The sequence below is a fragment of the Syngnathus floridae genome, chromosome 4 (assembly GCF_059516105.1).
Source record: "Syngnathus floridae isolate MCC-2025c chromosome 4, RoL_Sflo_1.0, whole genome shotgun sequence".
In the NCBI taxonomy this organism is placed as follows: Eukaryota; Metazoa; Chordata; class Actinopteri; order Syngnathiformes; family Syngnathidae; genus Syngnathus; species Syngnathus floridae.
The window spans coordinates 11,989,913-12,011,701 of NC_142416.1; the positions used below are offsets into that span (position 1 = coordinate 11,989,913).

The 21,789-nt window shown below is 42.9% G+C and overlaps 2 protein-coding genes across 7 annotated transcripts in view; one reads left to right on the forward strand and one right to left on the reverse strand.

Moving 5' to 3' along the window:
- pkd1a (polycystic kidney disease 1a) overlaps positions 1–3,130 on the forward strand; it is a 40,915-nt gene extending 37,785 nt beyond the window's left edge. The window contains exon 56 of the mRNA XM_088372824.1: positions 119–3,130. Coding sequence (XP_088228950.1) covers positions 119–1,048 — 930 coding nt within the window. The 3' untranslated portion in view covers positions 1,049–3,130. The remainder of the gene's footprint in view (positions 1–118) is intronic.
- Positions 3,131–3,310: 180 nt separating this feature from the next.
- Positions 3,311–21,652, reverse strand: tsc2 (TSC complex subunit 2). Of its 6 annotated transcripts, none has more exons than XM_088372826.1 (43): positions 21,486–21,652; positions 20,544–20,814; positions 19,970–20,142; positions 19,642–19,728; positions 19,459–19,569; positions 19,239–19,386; positions 18,990–19,107; positions 18,873–18,921; positions 18,656–18,781; positions 18,470–18,543; positions 17,700–17,826; positions 17,288–17,431; positions 17,081–17,218; positions 16,883–16,986; positions 16,715–16,796; positions 16,440–16,595; positions 16,245–16,364; positions 15,884–16,006; positions 15,696–15,802; positions 15,452–15,617; positions 15,255–15,377; positions 15,033–15,167; positions 14,659–14,848; positions 14,475–14,568; positions 14,293–14,395; positions 13,807–13,901; positions 12,195–12,335; positions 10,362–10,523; positions 10,132–10,290; positions 9,941–10,053; positions 9,480–9,722; positions 9,011–9,250; positions 7,930–8,019; positions 6,259–6,416; positions 5,596–6,179; positions 5,237–5,315; positions 5,056–5,142; positions 4,531–4,717; positions 4,309–4,448; positions 4,145–4,223; positions 3,970–4,061; positions 3,770–3,868; positions 3,311–3,679 (listed from the first exon to the last, which is right to left on the reverse strand). In XM_088372826.1, exons 3-43 carry the CDS (start codon positions 20,102–20,104, stop codon positions 3,512–3,514), a joined length of 5,676 nt encoding a protein of 1,891 aa, XP_088228952.1. In that variant the 5' UTR covers positions 20,105–20,142; positions 20,544–20,814; positions 21,486–21,652; the 3' UTR covers positions 3,311–3,511. The 6 variants fall into 6 exon arrangements, with proteins under 6 accessions (XP_088228952.1, XP_088228951.1, XP_088228957.1 ...); XM_088372825.1 differs by having other exon boundaries at positions 20,523–20,814; XM_088372831.1 differs by lacking the exon at positions 12,195–12,335 and having other exon boundaries at positions 20,523–20,814.
- Between the last annotated feature and the right edge of the window lie 137 nt (positions 21,653–21,789).

Below are 21,789 nucleotides of genomic sequence, written 5' to 3' on the forward strand. Positions count from 1 at the left end.
TAACTATTCATTTTACTTTTGTCTTGAATTGAACTCAAGTTAACACTGTACATTGAAATGTGTGCTTTTCAAGACTCCTGCTGAACGTGACGTTGTTGTCCTTGTGGTCTCGTTGCAGTTTCGTCACAAGGTTCGGTTTGAAGGCATGGAGCTGCCCCCATCGCGCTCCTCATCAACCAGCGACTGTAAGTCTCTGTGTTTACCGCCGCTGGACCGCCCCGACTCTCCCTCCACTCCAGACAGCATAGATGGTGGCTCCGAGGCCTCCTGGTGCCCTGCCGCCGCCAGCCCCTGCAGCCTGACCGAAGCCCCCGGCGTGGGCCTGGGCCTCGGGGTGGCGTTGGGGGGTGCCGACTGGAGGGAGAGAGCGGAGACCGAGGCCTCGCTGAAGAGGTTGCTGCCGACTTTTGATGCCCTGCTGCAAAAACTGGACCGTGTCACCATGGCAACGGAGGATTTATTCCATATTGAATGCCATCTAGAGCGAGCACAGCGAAAAAGGAGACGTAGAGGGAAAGCGAGAGGACTGGATCAGGGACAGAGTGGGAAGGGGGGACACAAAAATTGTGAACAAAAAGAAAAGTCGCGTAGCAAAGACAAGCAAAAGGTAGGCAAGAAGGCCAAAAAAAAGAAACCGGGTGAACTTCCAAAGTGTCGAGACTCTGCAGCCAATCCAAAAATGACTTCAGGAGCCTCAAACATTCCCTTTGCAAAGTCCAAACCACTGCCCCCCTCCTCACCTCCCTCCAAACCCTCCAGCGGCGCTCTCCCGACGACTCCAGTACCGGACCCCTCTGTGTCATCACCTGACAGCCCCTCTTTTTATTCCCAACCTCTCGAAGCAAGCACAGCGTCTCCATGCACCCATGCAGCCGCCCCATCTTCACCATCTTCACCCCCGCCCACAGCCTGGGAGCACCCATCCACTGAGAGAGAGACCCTCTCCTCCTCAAGCCTCTTCAACCATCCGGCCCACACAACCACCATCCCCACACACAAGCGAAAACGCAAGCCTCCTCCCCTAAAAAACAAAGTGCATCCCAACTAAGGAGGAGTGCACGTGAGAGGAGCAAGGAGAATGTGAGGTTAAGGACGAGGGGAGCGCAGGGGCAGCTGGTTTTGTCTCGGGACGCTCCTCTCTAAACCCCACGGATAAGGAACAATGCACAAGAAGGCCACACGCTTAAGAAGAAGAAAAATTGTGGTTGGATTGGCTCAAACAAGGTGCAGGTCACCGGCTCAAGACAACCATGTAAACATGGAAACCAAGAAACTTGTTCTTTATTCCGCACGTTCCCCCTCAACTAGCTACAAATGACCCTGGAGGTCACATGGAGGTCACTGACAGAAGCACATAAGCGTGCTCACCTGAGAACTAAAAAAAATGAATTCTTATTTCTGTTGTGTTGTATGTTCATGTTTGAGTATGTTATCACAATGTGTTGGTACTATCACTCCTATGTGGGCATTTGTGGCCCGCTTCGAATTAAAAAAAAAAAGTTTTAGTGCCCCAAATTTGCATGCAAAGCAAATGCAGATACACACACACGCACACACACACACTACACATGTAGACAAACCTCGGTGGGGGCTTGGCTGCTGCAGCCACTTGTTCAGGGTTCCGATTATGTTGAAGCGGTACAGAGAGGAAGAAAGACACAGGAAGTGATGTTGTGGGAAACACAGAACGTTTAAAATAAAAAAGGACGTACATGTAAGTTGGGAACAGAAAGGACATTTATACTACTTGGTATTTACTTATGTTCACCCACCATGAAGCTATAGTGATCATCAGTATGGTGTATTATTTTTATTGTGTTCAACATGGTTGTGATGTAAATGCACTTTGGTTTTAATATCATTGGTTCTGTAGTGTGGCGTTTTTTAATGTAATAAGCTTGGTATGAAATTCATTACAGAAAGCTTTACTTATACTGTAGCTGAATTATAAAAAAAAAATTGCCAAAGCTTCTGCAGCATGTATGACTTTTACCATGACCATCATTATTTTGTATTGTACCTAGCACTTTATTGTCAAATGGAGCTGATATCTAAGGCTACATTTTTAACTCATCAACTTTATCATTTTTGTTTTCATGTTATGAAAATGTCTGAGTATTAACAAGGTTTGAAGCAGTTACCATGTTGTTGTGCTCAACGTGCGTACTTTTTGTCCAGTGGGCAAATCTCAGGGAACACACCCTTTTCCTCAAAATAAAACAAAGGGTTTTAACGTAGAAAAGTTTTTTTTTATATATATATATTGTGGAATTGACACCACTTGATCCTCCAAAAAAAGTATTGAACCACGGAGTTCATACATGTTGTGATAGTTGACAACCATAAAGATTTTTCCACATACTTCCTGCCACATGCATTCTCATAAGTTAAGAGGATTTCCTGAAACCTGATTTTAAAAACTTGCATTGTGTGTGTACATGTCTGTATATCTTGGTGCTTAACATTGTGTGTATATATTTGTTTAAGCTTTTTGTGGTCAGATCGTTATTGTCCTTTAGCCATACATGGTCAGTTCAAGCACAAGTATTGTAAATTTGACATTTTTGGTCTAGCAAAAAGATTGAAATCTAAGCTAAAGAAATATTAAATGAAGGGCCTACATCAGGGGTGTCAAACTCTAGTTCTCGGGGGCCGCGTTCCAATATGTTTTCCAAGATTCCCTCGTTAAGTGCACCTGTGTGAAAAGTTAGGCTCCTGCAGACCATGAAAATGAACCGATCTTTTCACTCAGGTGTGTTTAACGAGGGTAACTTGGAAAACATATTGGAACGCGGCCCCCAAGATTCCCTCGTTTAGTGCACCTGTGTGAAAAGTTAGGCTCCTGCAGACCATGAAAATGAACTGATCTTTTCACTCAGGTGTGTTTAACGAGGGTAACTTGGAAAACATATTGGAACGCAGCCATTGAGAACTGGAGGTCGACACCCCTGGCCTACATGCTTAAGAGTTCATGTTCACTATCCTCATGAAAGGAGCGTCTTGTGTATAACTTTTACCAATATGTCAACATTTTGTTTTATTCCATCTGTATTTTGCAGTGGTGATAATGTTCATGCTTTTGCACTTGACAAAGTTGAATAAACAGCTCAACAGTAAATGAAATCTTGAACATCAGTTTGTTCAATTTTGAACATGCCCAAAATGTCTTTGCAACAAGAATAACTATTGACTATTAAAACTGTTGGTGAATGTCTGGGCGAACGTCTTTGCAACCGTTTGCGACCTTGAACGAACCCTGACAAAAAAACAACATTGTGTGTTTTAAAAGAACTTGTTAACCACACAAAAGGACATTTCAGACGTTTTAATGCACTCAAATATCTGCATTCAGCTTCAGTGTAGAATGTCACTAAGTTCACATTTTTGAAAGAATCTGCATAATTTGCCATGTTCAACACTAACACTCCAAAAATAAATCTTGACTATGAAGCTCACAAGCTGTTTCAGTGAGATGAAACTCAGTTCACCTCGTCTCGGGTCTGAGCATGTGTCACACAAAATCTGTGAAGTCGTCGACGGTAGAAACGAGTCTTTTACGCTGGCCAGAGATCTCCGGGTTTGCGGGTGCGGTGCTCTGCTGAAAAGTCTTGTTCTGCTGAGTGTGTCCTTGCGTGAGCGAGATACCGGGATTCGAGCGGGACTGGATTTCTTCATGAGCCTGAGAAAGCAGAAGAGACACAGAAACGTTGACCTCACATGAACTTGAAGTTTCTTCTGTGGAAGAACAAGACAAGTGTCTTCTTCCTACCCTTGTTCTGATCCTCTTGATGTGCCGTAACCTTGCCAGCCACTTGGAGGCGTAAGCGTCGGAAGGGTTAGCTCTGTACTGATGCACTAAGGAGGCCATCTACAGAAAATATGACACAAACAAGTCTTTCTCTACAATCATTATATAATTAAATGCTGGAGCGGCTTGATGGACAAATGACTAGCACAATGTAGACTTACATTGGCATGCAGAGCCATCTGTCTGACCAATAGCGGGAGGTTGCTGTCAGAGACTATTTTTGCCACAGACGTGTCAACGAGGCCCTCCAGGTCTGAAAGACAGCAAAACAAAAAAAAAGAGGTGACAAATCCACAAGAAGGTGAAACAGGCGAGGTGACAAAGCGTTGGGCTCACCTTTACGGCACTGCAGGGAAACGAGGTTACATTCATAATCCAGTGGTTTTATGAGCACCTCCACAAAATTAAACTGACCCTAAGAGAGAGGCGGAAACATTGTGAAAACAAAGCAACGCTACGAATGGAAACATGACTGCGTGTGTGTGTTTGTGCGTGTCTACCTTTATGGTGCCGAGTTTGTACTCCTCGCCAGAATCATTGTAAACGACCATGACAAAGTCATTGCCAATGTGGCGCTTCTTATTGCAGCAGCCCTTGTCGCTCTCCCTGTTTGGCATCAGTGTGGCGATATGGAAGATAGCTACACACACACACACACAACTTTATTAATACTGTACATAAAAGGCAACAAAAACACTCCAACTTAGTGTGCCTTTACACACCTTGCATGATGTCATCATGCCAGCAGTACGTGAACTCGCCGTCGTCGCCGTGCCGATCGAGCCCGCCCAGGAAGATCTGGTCGGGGGGGCAGTCCTTCAAGTGGATCAGTTTGCCGAGCCCAGTCAGGAAGGTAGCGTAGCGGTTTGAGCCGTACTCGTTGGAGAGGATGGCTACCTCGTTGTTAACCTTCAGAAGACGTCAAGTTAGAACATTGGCAGAGATTCTGGCATCAAATCAGTTTGCATGGTCAAATTCCAACACTCAACAATTTGCAAGTGGGTTTTTGACATTACAGATTAGGAGTACAGGATTTTTCTTGAAGTCTTTAATAATCCACATTTATGTGATTTTTATAAAGGGGGTAGAAAATGGACTTTTTAAATAGTGTGTAGAGTACTCCCCCATGCAACATCACATCATCATTTGCTAGTATTTTCAAGCAAGCAAACAGGCAAGTCTGAATTTAGACTTGCAACGTTCATGTAGCACCTTGAGGAGACCACATTTACTAAAAGTGTCCTCACCTGACCCGCTCCAACAAAGATCACTCCGATCTTGTGAGTGTCATAAGGAGGCATCTGGTCCAGAACCTTCACAGCACGATCAATTACCTTCCCAAAAGAACACATTGATGTCAACACTGCATTAAACTCTCTAAAAGTAAGCCAAGTTGTGTGGGAAGCTCGTCCAATGAGGGACACTAACTTCGGTTTTGGGCAGCAGCAGCGGCTTGTTAGCTTCATTTCCAAAGAAGGGCGAATGGTACAGCTGGAGGAATACAAAGCTAAAAAAGGGAGGAGATAGATATATATATAAATAAATAAATAAATAAATAAAGCGGAAGGCACCAAGAGTTAATCAACACTATCAAAGTTGGAACTTATTGGTGTAATAAAAAGTGTTGCCACAATTACCTTAACAAAGTAACTTTCTTTACTGATTAATCGATTTTAAAAGTATCTAGCTATTTTCAGCAGACAACATTCCTTAACATAAACATGGCAACAGGTTTGGCCAATTCTTTAGGTGCATTTTTAACAGTATTTTTTTCAGATTTTTTGTACCTCGGGCACAGACCAGACGTCTTCTCAGCGTTGCTGGGTCCAGGTCGACTATGGTATGAATCTCTCTCGGTCCTCCTCTCCCTCCTGGAAGATGGCGCTGATACCGAGATGGTGTGCCCTCGTGGTCTGTGACCCCCGCTGGGTGATATGGGTCCAGGGGTTGCTCCACTAGGTGGAAACTCCAACTTCATTCTTACTCCTCCACTTTGAGGCGGCCCTGACGCCGAGGACCCTTCAACCACTTGAGTCTGTGTTGTGGGTCCACTGAGATCTCCTCCTGCACTCTCCCTCTCAACAGGCGGCTGGACCTTGGCCTCTGAAGGCCCTCTCGGTTGTGCCGCGTCTCCTAGCACAGTCTCTGACCCCTGAGCAACTTTGGAGAAAGCTTCTGATAAGGTCTGAAGTTCTGGTGAGGAGCTGGACTTGTTGAGTCCAGGACCCTGGGACTGGTTAGTGCCCTGGAAGAGGAGTTCCTGACTGCCGGGAGTGGAGAGCCCCTGAGTTGGCTGATCAATGGGGATGGCCCCCTCACTTACTTCTTCCAAAGTGGACTTTTCATCATCTTGACTGGAGGTGGAGGAGGACTAGGAGACAAAGCAGAAGAGATGAAAGATTTGTGAAATCCAAAGTCGTCCCTTGCACTTTGATCATTTTTATACTAACCCTACTGAGTGTTCCAGGAGGCGGCGCTTTTGAAAATTTATCAGCAGAAATAAAAATGGGGTCAGACGGCATGGGCTCGATTTCTTCATTTTCCAGCCAGTCAGATGAGGTGTGTGCAGTTGTCGCCCCCGCACCTTCTTCCAACACCACTGCTGAGTCTACAGCAGGACACAATGACAAACATTTGTAGGCGCGTCACGACAGCAATGAAATAGCTCGCCCTTCACAAACAAGCTATGTTAGTCAACAACAATCATCATTGATGTCAGTAGGCAATTTTACATCTGCAGACATCAGGCTGACACACACACACACACTCTCACACACACACATGCGAATGATTAGCCGCGGCGCTCAATCTAAACCTAGAGGTGTTGATCGGAAAATATGGAGAGGCAGCATCTATCCATTATAGAAAAGGGTTTCATTTCATTTCAAACACTAGGCTTGGGCGGTATAGATGTATCCTTCACGCGAGATCAGCCTGATATAGGTAGTTAGGGAAAGTTGGCAGAGGTGGTAACTGAAAGGCAAGTTGCGATCAAATTTCCACAAATCACTCGAGTTAATTTCTCCCAGACAAGCATCAAAGAAAGGTACACTAATACGAATGAAAAGCTAATAGAGGAAGCAAACGCAATGAAATAAACAGAGTGGTGCCTTGACTTACAAGTTACTGTTAATTTAATCCATGACCGCACTCATAACTAAACATTTGTATCTTGATGTGCACTGGGGCAAACCTTTGAATATGAATGCCCTATAAAGCTACCATGTGTAGAGAAAGTGTGGCTTTGAATTTAATTTCCACAGAAATCAGTCTCTCTACTCTATAATGTGGATTGTTTATGTTTTTCGAACGTTACATTCTATTTTGGTGTGCAGTATTTGTACACTCTCTGCCGCACCCTTAAATAATCAGATTTGTCACCTCAAGATATGACATTGGAGCACGCTCACTGTAGGACAACACAGATACCGCCCAACACTATAAAAGGTGCATGCATGTATTGGTTATTTCAACCCAAATACAGTGTAACAGCAGCCCAGACCGAGCCCTGCAGTCCCACGGCTTCAAACAAAACTCTGCCCAGATTTGAGGAAGAGAAGAGCAAGGTGATCACTTTTGGGTCTGACCCCCTAAACGACAGCTCTGGAAGTGATTGTCTACTGCACTGGTTAGCCCGTGATGACACAAAAGAGTATTTGAGTCGATTGAGGTCTGGGCTTTTCTGTTGACACCCTCAGGGGGAGATTCTCAGACTCTGAGGGTTAGAAGATGCTTAGCGAAACAGGAAAGGAAAACAATCAAGGAAGACGACAGATAAAAATCAGTGGGAAGATTGAAACGCCGTCCTCTCTCTGCTTGTGATAAGATGACTGAGGGCAAATCAGAAATCATCTGTTGACCCACTAGCACAAACATGGAGTTTGCATCATTGAGGAATCAGTCCCAAGCAATTGTTAAAGTTCTCATTGTCATCTGCAAGAAAGTGAACAAGCACTTCATTTTAAATGACAATTATTCTTTAAATTTAGTTGTAATTTTGCCATTACTGACAACTGTAATGATCAAGTGAAAAAGAAATGGACTACATCGGCTGTTTTCTGGAGAGTGCTGTGAGTGTGTGTGTTTGTGGGGGGGGGGGGGGCACACATGGAGAACGGTACCTGCCCAGGAAATGCTCCTGTACAACCTGTTAGGGGCCGGAGGGCCTAAGGGTGCGCAGCCCTGACCCAGACCCCAGAGAGAGCCGCTCACTGCAGGCAGGATGCCACATATGTCAATCACAAACCAGCACAATGAGAGACAAACGTGGCAAACAAAACCATCAGACGAAGGGAAACAATCTTAAAAGGAATGGCACATTTCTGGAAAGTGAAAAAGAGGGTGTGATGGCAAAGAAGACAACATTTGAAACGCACACACACGCACACATAAATAAATAAATAAATGAATAAAAACTGTGTCAATAAGAAAGAGGCCTATGAAAAAAAAGGACATGCCCAGTCCAGGTATATTCTGCCGGCCATCTTCAAGTAAAATTAAGATGCAATTGAGATGCAACACTTTTTTTAAAGATTTTGAAAAATTACAAATTTTTCTTGTAGTAATTTGTCAGCTTCTTGTACAGAACAAAACAATACAACTTAAATACCAGTGGTTCACACAATAACTTTTAGTCATGTGAAACTAAAGAATTAAATACTAAGAGCACCTTTTCCCCGATAAAGTATAAAGATCAAGCCCAAGGTCGAGAGTCAGGGCAATGGTGGGTGGGACTGATTGACGATCCAAAGTATTCTTAATTTTTTGTTTGTGTTATATTTTTTTGTAGCAACATGTATTTCAGTGTTACCTATTCTTCAGCATAAAGTAAACACAAAATTATCAAAATCTTGAAGATGACTCACATATGATGTTGGTTTGAAAATGAGCAAACTGCCAATTGAAAAAGAAAATCATGTATGCTTGTGGATTATCTATCTCATTCATGCAGGTCATTTTGATTTTTCCGGGCATTAGATGGATCGCAACTGGACTGGCTTTGTTTGTTATGAGACTGCTGCACACTGCACAATATTTCTGAACTGGGCCAGAAGACAAACAGAGCAGTCCAGTTGCGACAAGAATATTGTTTGCGTCACTTTCAAAATAAATATGAGATTGTTTTAATGTGCTGAATGCATCAATGACCATTATGGTCACAATTTTGTTGATCTCATGTTCTCTCAATGTACACAAACTCACCCGTGTTGGAGCGCTGGATCAGGTGAGGCTTCCCTCCAGCATTGCTGTGCGTTTGGCTGAAGGCCTCAGCTGGCGCAGGAGTAGCTGTGCTCGCTGGAGCACTGGCTGTCTGGGGAGGAGGTTCCTTCACACCTTCCATCGCCATCAGGACAGTCGAGAGCTCCTGGAGGGGCATGTTGCCCAGCTCAGAGGAGAAGGGACTGGGTGGGTTCTCCAGAGACATTAACCAGCTTGTGTTACCTGGTTAGCAAGGAAGATGGAAAAATGCAGACGACATCAGTGGTTATTCAACGTATCCTTATGTCATAATAAAATTGGAAACACAAGAGCCACTTTATGAGGTTCAAGTTAGTTGGCGATTTAAAAGTTACTGTGCGTGAGAAAAGAATACTTGGAGGGGAGAAGATTTTGAGTTTGGTTTACGGGTTTCACATAAACAATTCAGCCTTATATTGACTCTCCAACATACCGGATGGTCTTCGAATTAAGATCTCAGCCCAGCCCTGCGTGAGCATGGGGACAAACTCAGCCAGGCCGCGGTTGTCCTTGAGTGGCGGCGGGGCCGACACAGTGGCAGAGGTAGAAGAGGAAGCACTCAGGCCATCCAGTGCAGAAGCAGAAGAGGGGGACAGCTGAGCAGCTAACTCCCCTTCAGAGGGGGACACAAGGGGGCTGAGACTTTGGGCAGGACCAGCACGAAGGGCGTGACCACCTGGTACATAAACAGGGACAGGCAGAATGTGGCTGTTGCTATTCATATCTATGTATCCAGAAAAAAAAAAAAAAAACATTAGTACCATACATGAAATCTCCTGCAACCAGCAGTTCATTGAGATACAAACAGGAGACTCCAAACTGAGAAGCTATCCAGGCACAAACAAAACACAATCCATGCTAATCCAAACATTGTGAGGAAAAGGTAAATATTACCTGACATGGAGCGGGCCCGTATACGTGTGGCTCTGCTTTGCTGTTGACTTGATTGGGACTCCAGTTTGGCTGGTGCCTCTTTAGTTATTCGAGTGTGTAGAGATGGATCCGATCTGTTGGGTCACATAAAAAAATTTTTAAAAAAAACACAGTGAAATCATAAAATTAACCATTTTGATGAAGTGTCAAACCTGGTCATTTCTCCTCCTCCTCCCAGTCGATCAGCCACATCCAGGCCCAGCAGAGCTTGAGTGGGAACCCCTCCACTGGTGGTGATGGTCACCAGCTTATTGCCCACCAACCAAGTCATACTACGACCCCCGTCCAAGAGGAACTCTGCGATTGGAGATCTGAGGGAAAAGTCAAATATGCAAATCATGGAATACAAATGGCACAAAACCAAATAAGAGTCATCACTCACCTTTTGGGCAGCGCAGAGAAATTAGAAAAGACATATCGTGCCATCATGTCCAGACATGTCTCAGTGAGTTCCAAGTGGACTGTTTTCAGCCCCTCATCTGCCTGAGTTACTGCATTTTCATCAGCAGAGCCCAGACTGCAGGTGGTGTTGGAGGTTTGCATCCTACGGGGACGCAAAGAAACGAGAGCAAAGCAGAAATGCAATCAGTGAAAAAACACATGACATCAGGATTGAAGTCAAACGCGTTGTCCATGGAAACAGAGATATGCAAGTATTACGTGCATTATGAGTATACGGGACAATCATGCATGTACAATCACCAACAAAAGTACAAAACAAACAGACCCATGCTGGAAAGCGAGTTTCTTGCAGGTTACAATACCACATGGGCTATTCCACCCTTTTATTTCACTGAACTGGATCAGAGGCGTTCTATTCAATATTGCTCAGGTGGAGGAGTTTAGTCAAGAAGAGTCAAACACATGCATTTCAATGTCAGATTGTTTTGTTAAATAAGTGGTTCAATTTGTCGGATTAAAAAGGTCATTCAGAAATCAACTCGTGCAAAAGTGTCTGAAATCAAAACTAACAAAATTAAGTATTACACTTACCTTTGTCTATGCTTATAATAATTGTTAAAGATACTCAAAATTTCAAATGAGTGTGAAATGAGTGCTATCATACGTATATCAACTTATTGCTGAGGTGTTCAAACAATACATTTGCAGCCATTCCTCTGAGGAAGTAAGTAAAACAGAAATTTGACATTGCAGTTTGTCGATCAAATCAAACTTGTTTTCTGTATTCTATTTTGAAATGACGGCAGTTGCATTAGAAAGATATTACTGCCAACTGTTGAGTAGGAAAAGAAAGACATTTAACTTTGAGTATATCGGACAACTGCAATGTACAAGATGAGTCACACAGAAGGAGAGGTGTCAAATCCAGGTCCAGAAAGTAAGAAGCCTGTCGATGTTTAGCTTTAGTCAAGGGTGCAACTGAGCTGGCAGGTAAACAAGCTAGCTGTGGCTAAAGCCACACTAATGCAGGCTTTTTTAGTTTCTGGACCTGGATTTGACACCTCTGCACAGAAGCTGGTCAACAACCAAAAGCTCAGCATAGAAGGCATGAAGAATAGAAAGGCCGAAAGTGTGCAAGTGCGACTTTGGATTGAGATTTGCATTTTTATCACATTCAGCCCAGCTAGTCCCAAAATCCTGCTCAAGTAGATTGCCATGGTCATAGCAGCATGGTGCGTCTTTGTGAGGTGAGCGATGCAAAATGACAACCAACATCGAGCAAACAAACAACTGTTTTGTTTCTGCTGTCCCCATCACTGATCAAGTGACCCATCAGGAAAGAGGAGCATTGCAGGATGCACTTGCCAGTCCAGATGACATTCTCTCCACTCCCTCCAGCCATTTATTTGTTAATAAGCCAATCAAACCCAGTCAGGATCACACCAAGCAAACGAACAAGTCAAAACAAACATTTGACATGAAATTTCAAAGAATGCGTGCGGGCATAAAATCAAACCATAAAAACATCTCCATGAATTAAGATGCTTTTCAGTGTTTTCTGTAAACACTGCAGCATGCAAAAAAAACAACGAAAAAAATATCACGAAAAGGTGTATGATCACAGCACACAACAGACAAAGGTTTGACAAATTGCAGCATGCAGCACCCACTCAAGGTGTCAATGGCAATAAATGCCCACTCATCAATGATCAAACACCCCATCAACCATCTCATGGAGGAGACAATCAAACGATTGGTGGTGGTGGTGGTGGTGGTTGTTTTTGTAGTTTTGTTACCCAGAGGTCTCTCTAACCTGCGGACCGCATGATCGGAGACACTGATGCTGCGGGATCGGAAAGCGTCCATGGCTGACAGGTCCCTCAGCTCTTTAACTGGAGAGCTGCTGTTATTGGCTACCACCGCTGCCGCCTTCGCCACTTTTGCCGCCCGAAGACTGGGCGGTGATGAATACCACGGCGAAGGGTCGACCGGAATGGGCATGGGTGGAGGTTACAGTGGCGGTGGGTAGTAAGGGGGTGAGTCAACGTCAAGGTGGTGGTGGTTTGGGGTGATGGTGTGGAGGGGCGTATGGTGTGTGATGGTATATCAGGAGGCCATTGGAATCATCCCCCAACGGCAGAGCAACATGAGCACGTGACCAAGCAGCACACACGGGGGAGGGCGGGAGGGGTTACAGAGGGCAAGGCCACAATGTCAAAGGGCGGAGGTCACAGGGGAAGGAGGGGGGCAGGGGATATGTGGAAGGAATCCAGGATGACACGACCACCCCCCCAAAACCACAACCGCAACACAGCACCCAATCGCAGGAGGCAGGGGAGGTGCCAAATGAAAAAAATTGAAAGACAAAACAAAACAGGGTGAAAATTAACAGCAGTTGAACATTATGAATCAGCTTACGGAAAAGCGGAGAACTGAACTGACAAAGAAGATGACCATCAATTAAAAAGAAAAACAAATTGCAGCAGAAGGCAAAACGCTCATTTGGATATCAAAAGCTGAATTAAAACTGAAGGAATCCAGGAAAGAAACAAAATAAAGATTATTTTACGCAACAAAGACAAAGATCTGGTCAGGAGAAAGACAAACAGGGAAGCTTAAGCACAAGAAAACGGAGGCTGACAGTGTGAACACCCCAAAATGAAGGAACCACCTGATGATTGTTGTGGAATGACACCTTCATGTTCATTTAATACACACTGAAGGTTACGCAAATAAGCAGGAATGCTTTCAAACTATACGCTACCAGTGTCATTTTTCAGATAATCACCCGTTAAAAAGCTTAAGATGGCCTGATTAACTATTTTAACAATTTTGACACTTGTGAAAATGAATAATGGTAAATGAAATATCTATAATATACACAGTGGTATGAAACGGAAATGAAATAGAGTTTCATCCCTTCTACTTTGCCTCACAGAAAATGTTTGTACACCTTTCTGTCTTATCTTTTTGTATTTCTCATTGCGTACATGCAAAGTCATGACATGACATGACCTAATGAGAAAGTAGGGGTGGGGGAATTCTTGATCTTACAACATGATAACAAAGTATGTACTTTAACAAACTACAGATGATGGACAAGGCAACAAAGACACCTGCATAATGATCACGCTCCAAGCTTTCAGCTAAAAAAATGACAAGTATTCTTGTCACAGACTACATCTCCAGTTTTTCACACAACATAAGGATATCAACGTTATCTTGTCCATCCACTCTATAGAAATTTAAATGTGCAATGCAAATCCATTTAAAAGAGATTAACGATCACCATGGCAACCTGAGGGTATTCATTGCAAATGCCACCTGTCACCCCCCACCCTTTTTTTGCACAACAGTGAGGGGTGCTCCTTGCTCACAAAATACTGTACGTCCCCACAAGCAATGTGTTTGTAGGTGTTCTTTACCTTTTGGGTCGTTCATTGAGACTTGTGCTTCGGGCACGAAAAGAACTTTGCTCGTGGCCATCATCGAAGGGCAGCAACGCATTGGAACGCAAACCCTGAGAGAAAAAAAAACAAAACAAAGCAAATGAAAAAAATATGCGCAACTATTAATTAACAATAAATCTATTGTCAGATGAATTGCCAAATATTTTTTATCATCTGTTGAGCAATTGGAGACCTTGTTAAATGTAAAATAGAAAATAGACAGAATATATTTTTTCTCATTCATAAATATTACTATTCTCATTCATAAATATTAGTATATTACATTTTAATAAATATTACTATATTACATTTTATCATTATTATTATTCAGAAAACCTGATGTGCTTGAGAATAAACAAGGGCAGATTCAAAATTAGCACAAAAAAATTATTTGTAAAAGTTTACTTTCATCTCTGATAAAAAAAATTGTTTTTATTTTTTTAAGGAGCCATGCGAACGCACCATTGTGATGTACTGAACAAAATCTTTACGGAAGGCAAGTCTGCAGCGAATAAACCAGATAGCAATCACATGGTGGGCAAGAGACACGATGTACTGGTTGTACCTGAAAGAAATGGTAAAAAAATGTCAGTGTGTTTTTTGTTGCTGAGAATGTGAGTGTTTGTATTTTTGTGAGCACTTACTTGGATGGGTTAGTGTAGGGTAGTGAGATGGCAAAGACGCTAACATATTGCTCAGCTACAAAGTTGGCGTAAAGGTGAGGTAGGCGCACTAGAGCTATGGGACAAAACAAAACACCAACCAAACCCTTTATTTGGGCACCTTCATGTCTGACCTTGAGCTTTTAATACTGTGTCTGTCACTCACTTGAAAAGAACTCAAGCATTGGAGATGCCATGGCAACTGTTGCAGAGATGTGGGTGAGCTTGACAATAAGAGCAGGTAGCAACTTGATCATGATGTCAGGCATCTCCACCGTGCACATTGTAAGAGCCACCACACACTGTTTGGCACAGCGGTAAATCAGGCCTGTCCCGAGACACTGGACCAACTCCCTCTGGAAAAGAAAAAGGAAACATCACAGCAGCTGAGCTCACATATGAGAGAGTGTACTGAAGTGTTTCTTCTTAAGCCTGGAAATGTTTAACTCTGTGGAAACAGTAGTTGTTCTGTGTAGACAAAATGGTGGCCGACTAATAGTCCAAAGCAGCTAAGATGTTTCTTAAGACTGCGGTTTGTACTTGTCGTGATTGCTCCAGGTAGGCGTGGTAGGAGGTGATCGCTGTTAAGACGGGAACCACAGCCAGCTGAACATCTGTTCTTGAAAATCCTTCAGGTGTCTTCTTCAATCGTTCTGAAATCAGCCGATCTGTCACCTTCGCGGAGAAGAAGCAGTCCCGAGTTGTTTTACAGAGAAGTGGCTTTGTTGGTGTACAACCAGGATTTGATTGGGAATACACTACCATGCAGCAGAGAGTAGAACAAAGCTGGTCTAAGCTGCAAGGTGATGTTAGCAGCAGAACTTTGTACTGCAGCGTCCACGGCAACTTCTCCAAGACCAATTTTACCACCTTCCAATCGGTCTCCTGCACAATTAAAACAACAACCCAACATCGGATCAGTGGAAGGAAATGGATGGGTGGATAAAAATCACGTGTACCATCTTGAGGCACTGCAAGAGAACACTGAAAGCAGGTGAGTAGGGCAGGTAGGCAAAGCGTATTGGCGCAGTGGCAGAAGAAGGAGCTGCAGGAGGAGGTGCGCCACTGGCAGGGGGAGACGTCGGGCCTGGCGGCTTCTTCTCATTTGCTCTTTTATCTGGCTCCCTGAATCATTGAAAGACAAGAACATGAAATCTGTCAGCGTGTGTGTGCATGTCCGTGTGTGTTCCTGCGTGCACTGACCCTATGTCACAGTAGCAATAAGGGCTGAATCTCATGGCACCGTCTTTATTGGGAACACCAACGCGATGTAGAGAGTCTGCTCGCATCATCAAGAAGAAGTCAAACACCTAAAGACAAATAGGTGTAAAGAGAATAAAGAGAAGTGACCAGAAATGATTGCTGTGAAATGTAAATGTTGTTACACTTACCTGTAGTCTGATACTGGAAGCAATCACAGAACAGTACTTGTTCTTGTAGTGAAGCTGCAGATGGCTGATAAGCATTTCATAAACACGAGTGGCGTGGCTGGCTGGTAGGCTGTAAAGTTTGCTCTAGAGTAAAAAAAAAAAGTACTGAATATTAGTTCAAAAAAAATGTTTTAAAAAAAAAAAAAAAAAGAAAATAGTATGCTTGCTGTAGATTAATAACAAAACAACACAAGCAATATAAATAATGGACTAATTTGCAGCTAGCATTCATTAAATTCATTTAATTTTAACCAGTGCTTTCCATAATCTTCATTCAGTAATTCAAAATGTAATAATCTACTAGTACTAACTAATAATTTACCTGAAGAATCTCAAGTAGTCCCAATATCGCAGTCTTGACATCCTCATTTGGAGACTCTGCTGTGTTCTCCCTGTCTGAAACATCCACCGGTCCAGAAGACACCAGAGAACGGCTGGCAACCTAGAACACAGCAATCGCAAGTATACAAGTTGACACGGGTTACGGACTAAGTTGTGTTATTTACTGGACTCGTACCCGCTCAATAATGTCCAAGAGGCTAGTGAAGTGGTGAGTGTTACAACCCTCAGCCAAGTCCACCAGAAGTTGAGTCGCTTGTTTTCGTACGGCCAGGTCTCGGTCTTCGGCGATTCCACTCAGTTGAGGGATCACTACCATTTCTATCAACTCATCCTAAAAGAGAAAATGAGAAATTTCGACTACCATTTGGGTCACATGTTGAAAATGAATGAAAAACTAAGAATGCATTCAACCCCACACGATATCCAACTAAAATCAAATAGTGTACATACCTCATAGAGTTGACGGTTGGTGCTTAAAACAAAAGACAGGATGTGAAGCACTTTGATCCTGATAACGCTGCGGCTCTCATTTCTTTGGGGGAGACAGTGAAGCGGAACGTTTATGAAACACCACATTCAATATTGTACCAAACGATGCTATCAGTGTGTTCACCCCACCTGAAGAATTTCTCCATTAGCCGGTGAAGGCACTGAATCCAGCCGTCCTTGGCGGGCTGAATTGACTGGGCCCTGTACGAGATGAGGGTCAGCACCGACGCATCCTTTCACACAAAGCAAGAAAGACAAAGATGCTGTAGTATAGACCCAAAAACAAAAAAAAGCTGCCATTAGGATATGAGAAGGCACAAAACTAACCGGTCTTTTGTCGGCACACTTCTCTACCAGCGTGAAGAACTTCTCTGTGGAACCATGGTAACCGTTCTGCTCATAAAGCTCTTCGACTGTTGTCAAAAGCTCATAGACAATGGCCTTCAGTTCAGGACTGCCGATTGCCTATGAGGGATCATGGCCAACATTTGGGTAAAAAGACCCAAGGTTTCTTCTTTGTGTATGCACATGTACCTGAATCTGCTGCAAGAGCCGCTCAATGATGCCCAGTAGAATGTCCCAGGTAACAACTTGCAGCTCTTTGCCATATTTTTTGATCAGTCGAGTGATAGATAGGACAATTTCGTAGGAAACCACCTCGTTGGCACACGACATGGCCTTGGGTGAGGAGAGCAAATCACAGCACTGCAGTCATCCTATTTTGCATGTACTTGCAGGGTTGGGATGGTTACCATACAAATATATACAGTTACCAGTTACCATATTTGTAATTTTAGTACAATGACTGTGGTACAGAATCAGGTTCAAATAATAGGCTTATGACATAAGATAAAGATGTTGAAAACAGCTTGTAATGTGAAGAACCAGGAGTAGATGCAGAGTTCTGATGTGATGACTAACGCAGCAAGAGTGGTATATATTTTACCTTGTAAAAAGAAGGCAGAACCAGTGTGGGGGTGTTTTTAAGTGCAGGCAGCCTGTGCGCTCCCCACAGTGCCATTCCCACAAAGAAGACCGCTCCTCTCAACAACGGTGCATCTTCCATGTACATCCTGATGGAGACAAATTCAAATGAGAGAAGCATACCAAGCTATTAAAGATTTAACCCATTTTTCATGTGCACAGCAAAAGGCAGAGTGGTAACACTGAGCAATGAAATTTTTACTTGAGTAGTTTCAAACTATTTACACAAAAAAAATCTAAATAAAAAAAAAAATACCATAGATATTACAAGAAGGGGCGGATGAGCAATTTAAAAAGGCAATTTTAAAAAGTTTATTGGTTGCGAGAATGTTTATGTAATTTGCAAAAAATGCAACCATTTGTGTGTTTAATCAAAACAAGACATATGCAAATCTGCTTTTACTCCAGAAAACAATAACTGAATCCCTTTCAAAATGTTTGCTGAGTACATTAATCCCTCATGCGACATTTTTTTTTTTTAATCACAAAATAATACTACATAGACAACACTAAATGGGGAAAATACGTTCAGCCGATTAATCGTTAGAATAATCGAGACTATTCTATAGTGACAGCCCCACATTCAGCTATTCTCAATGACTAGTTTTCAGAGGAATTGCAGTGTCGACATTTAATTAAGTCTTAGCAGGAGGATCATAAAAACATTGCAGTGTGGTTAAAAGTTCTCAATTTTATGCCTTCATGTGAAAGAGGGCAGGGTAATAACAATACCTCTCTTCCATGATGCGGCACATTCTGTAAATAGCACTGTGGCCAAGGTGAGTGCCCAGCACTTTCCTCATCAACTGGAGAAACGGTGGCATCATGAAATGACAAAAAAAAAACAAAAAAACAAGAATAGGAGGCTGTCAATTGTTTGTCCTTAAATGAAGAACCTGCAAAAGAATTTCAACCTACTTTCCAGCAGGATTCACAGAACTCTTTGACGTTGACTGTGTGGCACAGTGTGACGATGAAGACACAAAGAGAGTCAGAGGGGAGACAGTTGTAACACACCACTGCATCAAGGACTTGGAGTGCCACCTGAAAAAGAAAAAAAAACAAAAAAAAAAACAATGATCGCATTCATCAAAGGCTCCAAAAAGGTTTCTTCCAAAACGTCAAAGTGACCAACCTCAATATCTGTTGAGGAGGTTGTTCTGTTGCAGAGAAGACAAATTTTCCTGCGGAAAAGCAAAACTCTTAATCTCAGAGAATAAAGCAGGTCGGCAGCATTGGCTGTGCGACTCACTGGACCACGATGGAGACGTTTTGGTCCAAGTAACAGCTGTTGAATTTCACCAGATTGACAAGAACATGAAGAAAGTCAGAGGTGAGACCTATGTCCATCCACAACAGAACAAAGCGAGCTAAAAGGACAAAAGAGAAAGTATTTCAATGAAAGAAAACTAAAGTTGCAGAGAAACGCAGGGCATTGATGACCACGATGAAGACCCCAACAATGACCCAAGTGAAGCGTTTCTATATTCAGCTCACTCACCTATGTCCTCCTCAAGGTATGTGATGTCCTTGCCATTCTCAGTTAAGGCCTTGAAGACTTCCAGTCTATCCGAAAGATCTTCGTTGCACGGTTGGTAGTCTCGGATCACCTTGAAAAAGTAAGCTCTCAGGGCCCCGAGTTGTTCACCCTTGCGAAAGGAAACAAAGACGTCTTTGGAAAGAACATTTTCAAGGCATTTGTCGATGTTGTCTGTATCCACCTGTCCCTGTATAATGGCTCTGAGCAGCTGAAGGACAGCATGTCTGGCCTCGGGAGGCTGTTCTGGTGTCAGCATGTCCTCCACAGATTTCCACACTGCTTCTACCGCATGCTGCAAAATGCAATGTACGGTAGGTTTTAACAAATTCACGTCAGGCATCTCACACATTATGCGAGCACTCACCTCTTCAAATCTTTTAGTTTTGGCAAGATCACAAATGTGATTCATTGTGCGAATACGGTTACTTAGGCCACATTCTGGGTGGAGCTCCTGAAAACAAAGGAGGGGAGAGGGAAGTCAAAAAAAAAAAACAGCAGACATCAACAGCTTCACAGAGCCCTGTTGTTCTGAAAAGAAATAAGACCCAGACAAAAAAATTCAAAACTTCGTTCATCCCTAATTGTTATCCATAATGACCTGACATGTGGCTATAAAAATCTTGCAGAGAAAAAAAAACCCTCGTATAACCCATGATGAGTTTTGGCATACAGGGACAATCTTTATACCATACCTTGATGATATCAGTTGTAATGATAAACTCAGACGGTTTGTGGTCACTCTGTTTGCTGGGAGGACGTGGGGGTCCGAGCCCGAATATCCCCTTCACCTTGTCTTTTAAGCTTTCTTTGCTTGGTTGCTTATTCATCTTTGAGCAGCGCAGGGTCTCCAGGCTACAATGGAAAGCTGTGCAAAGAGAGAGAAATACATTAAGTATAAAACAAGAAGATTTAAAATCAGCACAAAAAATCTTTCATAAAAGTTTACATGCATCACAGATTAAAAAAAAAAAAAGTCAAAATATTGTTGACCAGTGTAATTAAAGACAACTTCACATGTTCATTAAACTTCAATTGCAAGTGGGAGGAACAGCAACGTGTACATATTTTGTTAGGTTAGACAAACTCATATACTTTTTCATGTTCATATATGTGCAAATCCTCTTATTATTTCATACACACATAACTGCTCAATCAGAACATGGATGCAGCAGACAGAGTTTTGTAACCTTCCAATACACACAGGACACACACACAGGGCAGTGACTCCCCAATACACATAGATACCTAATGGTCAGGTGACGTTACCAAATGGTCAGGTGACAGCAGAGCAGAGGTTCACTTTATATGGACATCCTTTTGCTTTCCCGCCTTTTTCGGACAGTATAAAACCTTTTGACCTGGAGAATGGGGGGTTGTTGTTTCATCTGCTGCAGTGCCTCATGCACTGACCGTCATTAAACAACCCAAGATCTTGCCAATAAAGAACCAACTGTTACTCCACATCTTTGTTTTCCTTGCTCAACGACAGACATGTTGAACAAAACGCAACGCAGGGTGTGCAGGCTACAACAGAAAGCTGTGCAAAGAGAGAGAAATACATTTAGTATAAAACAGGTTTTAAAATCAGCACAAAAAAATCGTTTATAAAAGTTGACATGCATCACAGATTGAAAAAAAAAATGTAAAAATGTTGCTGAGCAGTGTAATTAAAGACAACTGCACATGGCCATTAAATTTCAATTGCAAGACTACAATTTATTACCACAATAAAATCAAAGATGATAAAGATGCATTACAGATGTATGTGCAAACCATATCATAGTCAGATTTTTCCAACAAAAGAAAAACAGTAGAATAAAATTGCATATTCCGGCCAACTCAAATACATTGTGGCTTGCAACTGGGCAAAACACAAGTGACAGGTAAAACCAAATATTAAGCAGGGAGTTCAGAAAATATGTTCAGATTGGGGAATGCATATCAAGAATGTTTGCGATGTGGATTTGACAGAGGGGCACTGAGCTTCTCTAATTCCGTTGAGCAATGACGTCGTTGGGAGATGGTCTCCAGTCAGAAGACATGGACATCATTAGGACTTAAAACAAGAAACTTGGCTCAATTAAAACAACTGCATCATGGCGCTGCTGAGTGACCCGTTAGCTTTGCCACTGACTGCAGGGAGGTTAGCATTCCTTGACTGGTCAAAACCGCCCCCTTGTCTCCCCCCCCATCGCCTGCTTCTCTCACCTTACTAGAGTTGTGTCCTTTTATGTGTCATTCAGTCACAGCTTTGTTGACGGAGTGCTGGCCACGTCTGTGCATTGAATAGCGATCAAATCCACCCCACGAGAAGCTTGCACAGTGCTCCACACTCCCCGATCGGATGACAGACTGAAATGGTGTGACACGGAGACTTCCGGCAAAACATGCTTGCCGCACTTTGTTTTGGGAAATGTAGTCCATACATGCAGAGTTCTGTACTGTACACAAACACTTTGTTTTCATCCGACCAAACTATTATGCATGCCCAAAACAATGTAGGCGTCACTGT

Coding starts and splice junctions, on each gene's coding strand:
- tsc2 (XM_088372826.1), bottom strand. CDS start 20,104: ATGAATAAGCAACCAAGCAAAGAAAGCTTAAAAGACAAGGTGAAGGGG. Junction 14,569..14,658: donor AATGCTTGAGTTCTTTTCAA/GTGAGTGACAGA, acceptor TTTGTCCCATAG/CTCTAGTGCGCCTACCTCAC. Junction 5,143..5,236: donor TGCTGCTGCCCAAAACCGAA/GTTAGTGTCCCT, acceptor TCTTTTGGGAAG/GTAATTGATCGTGCTGTGAA.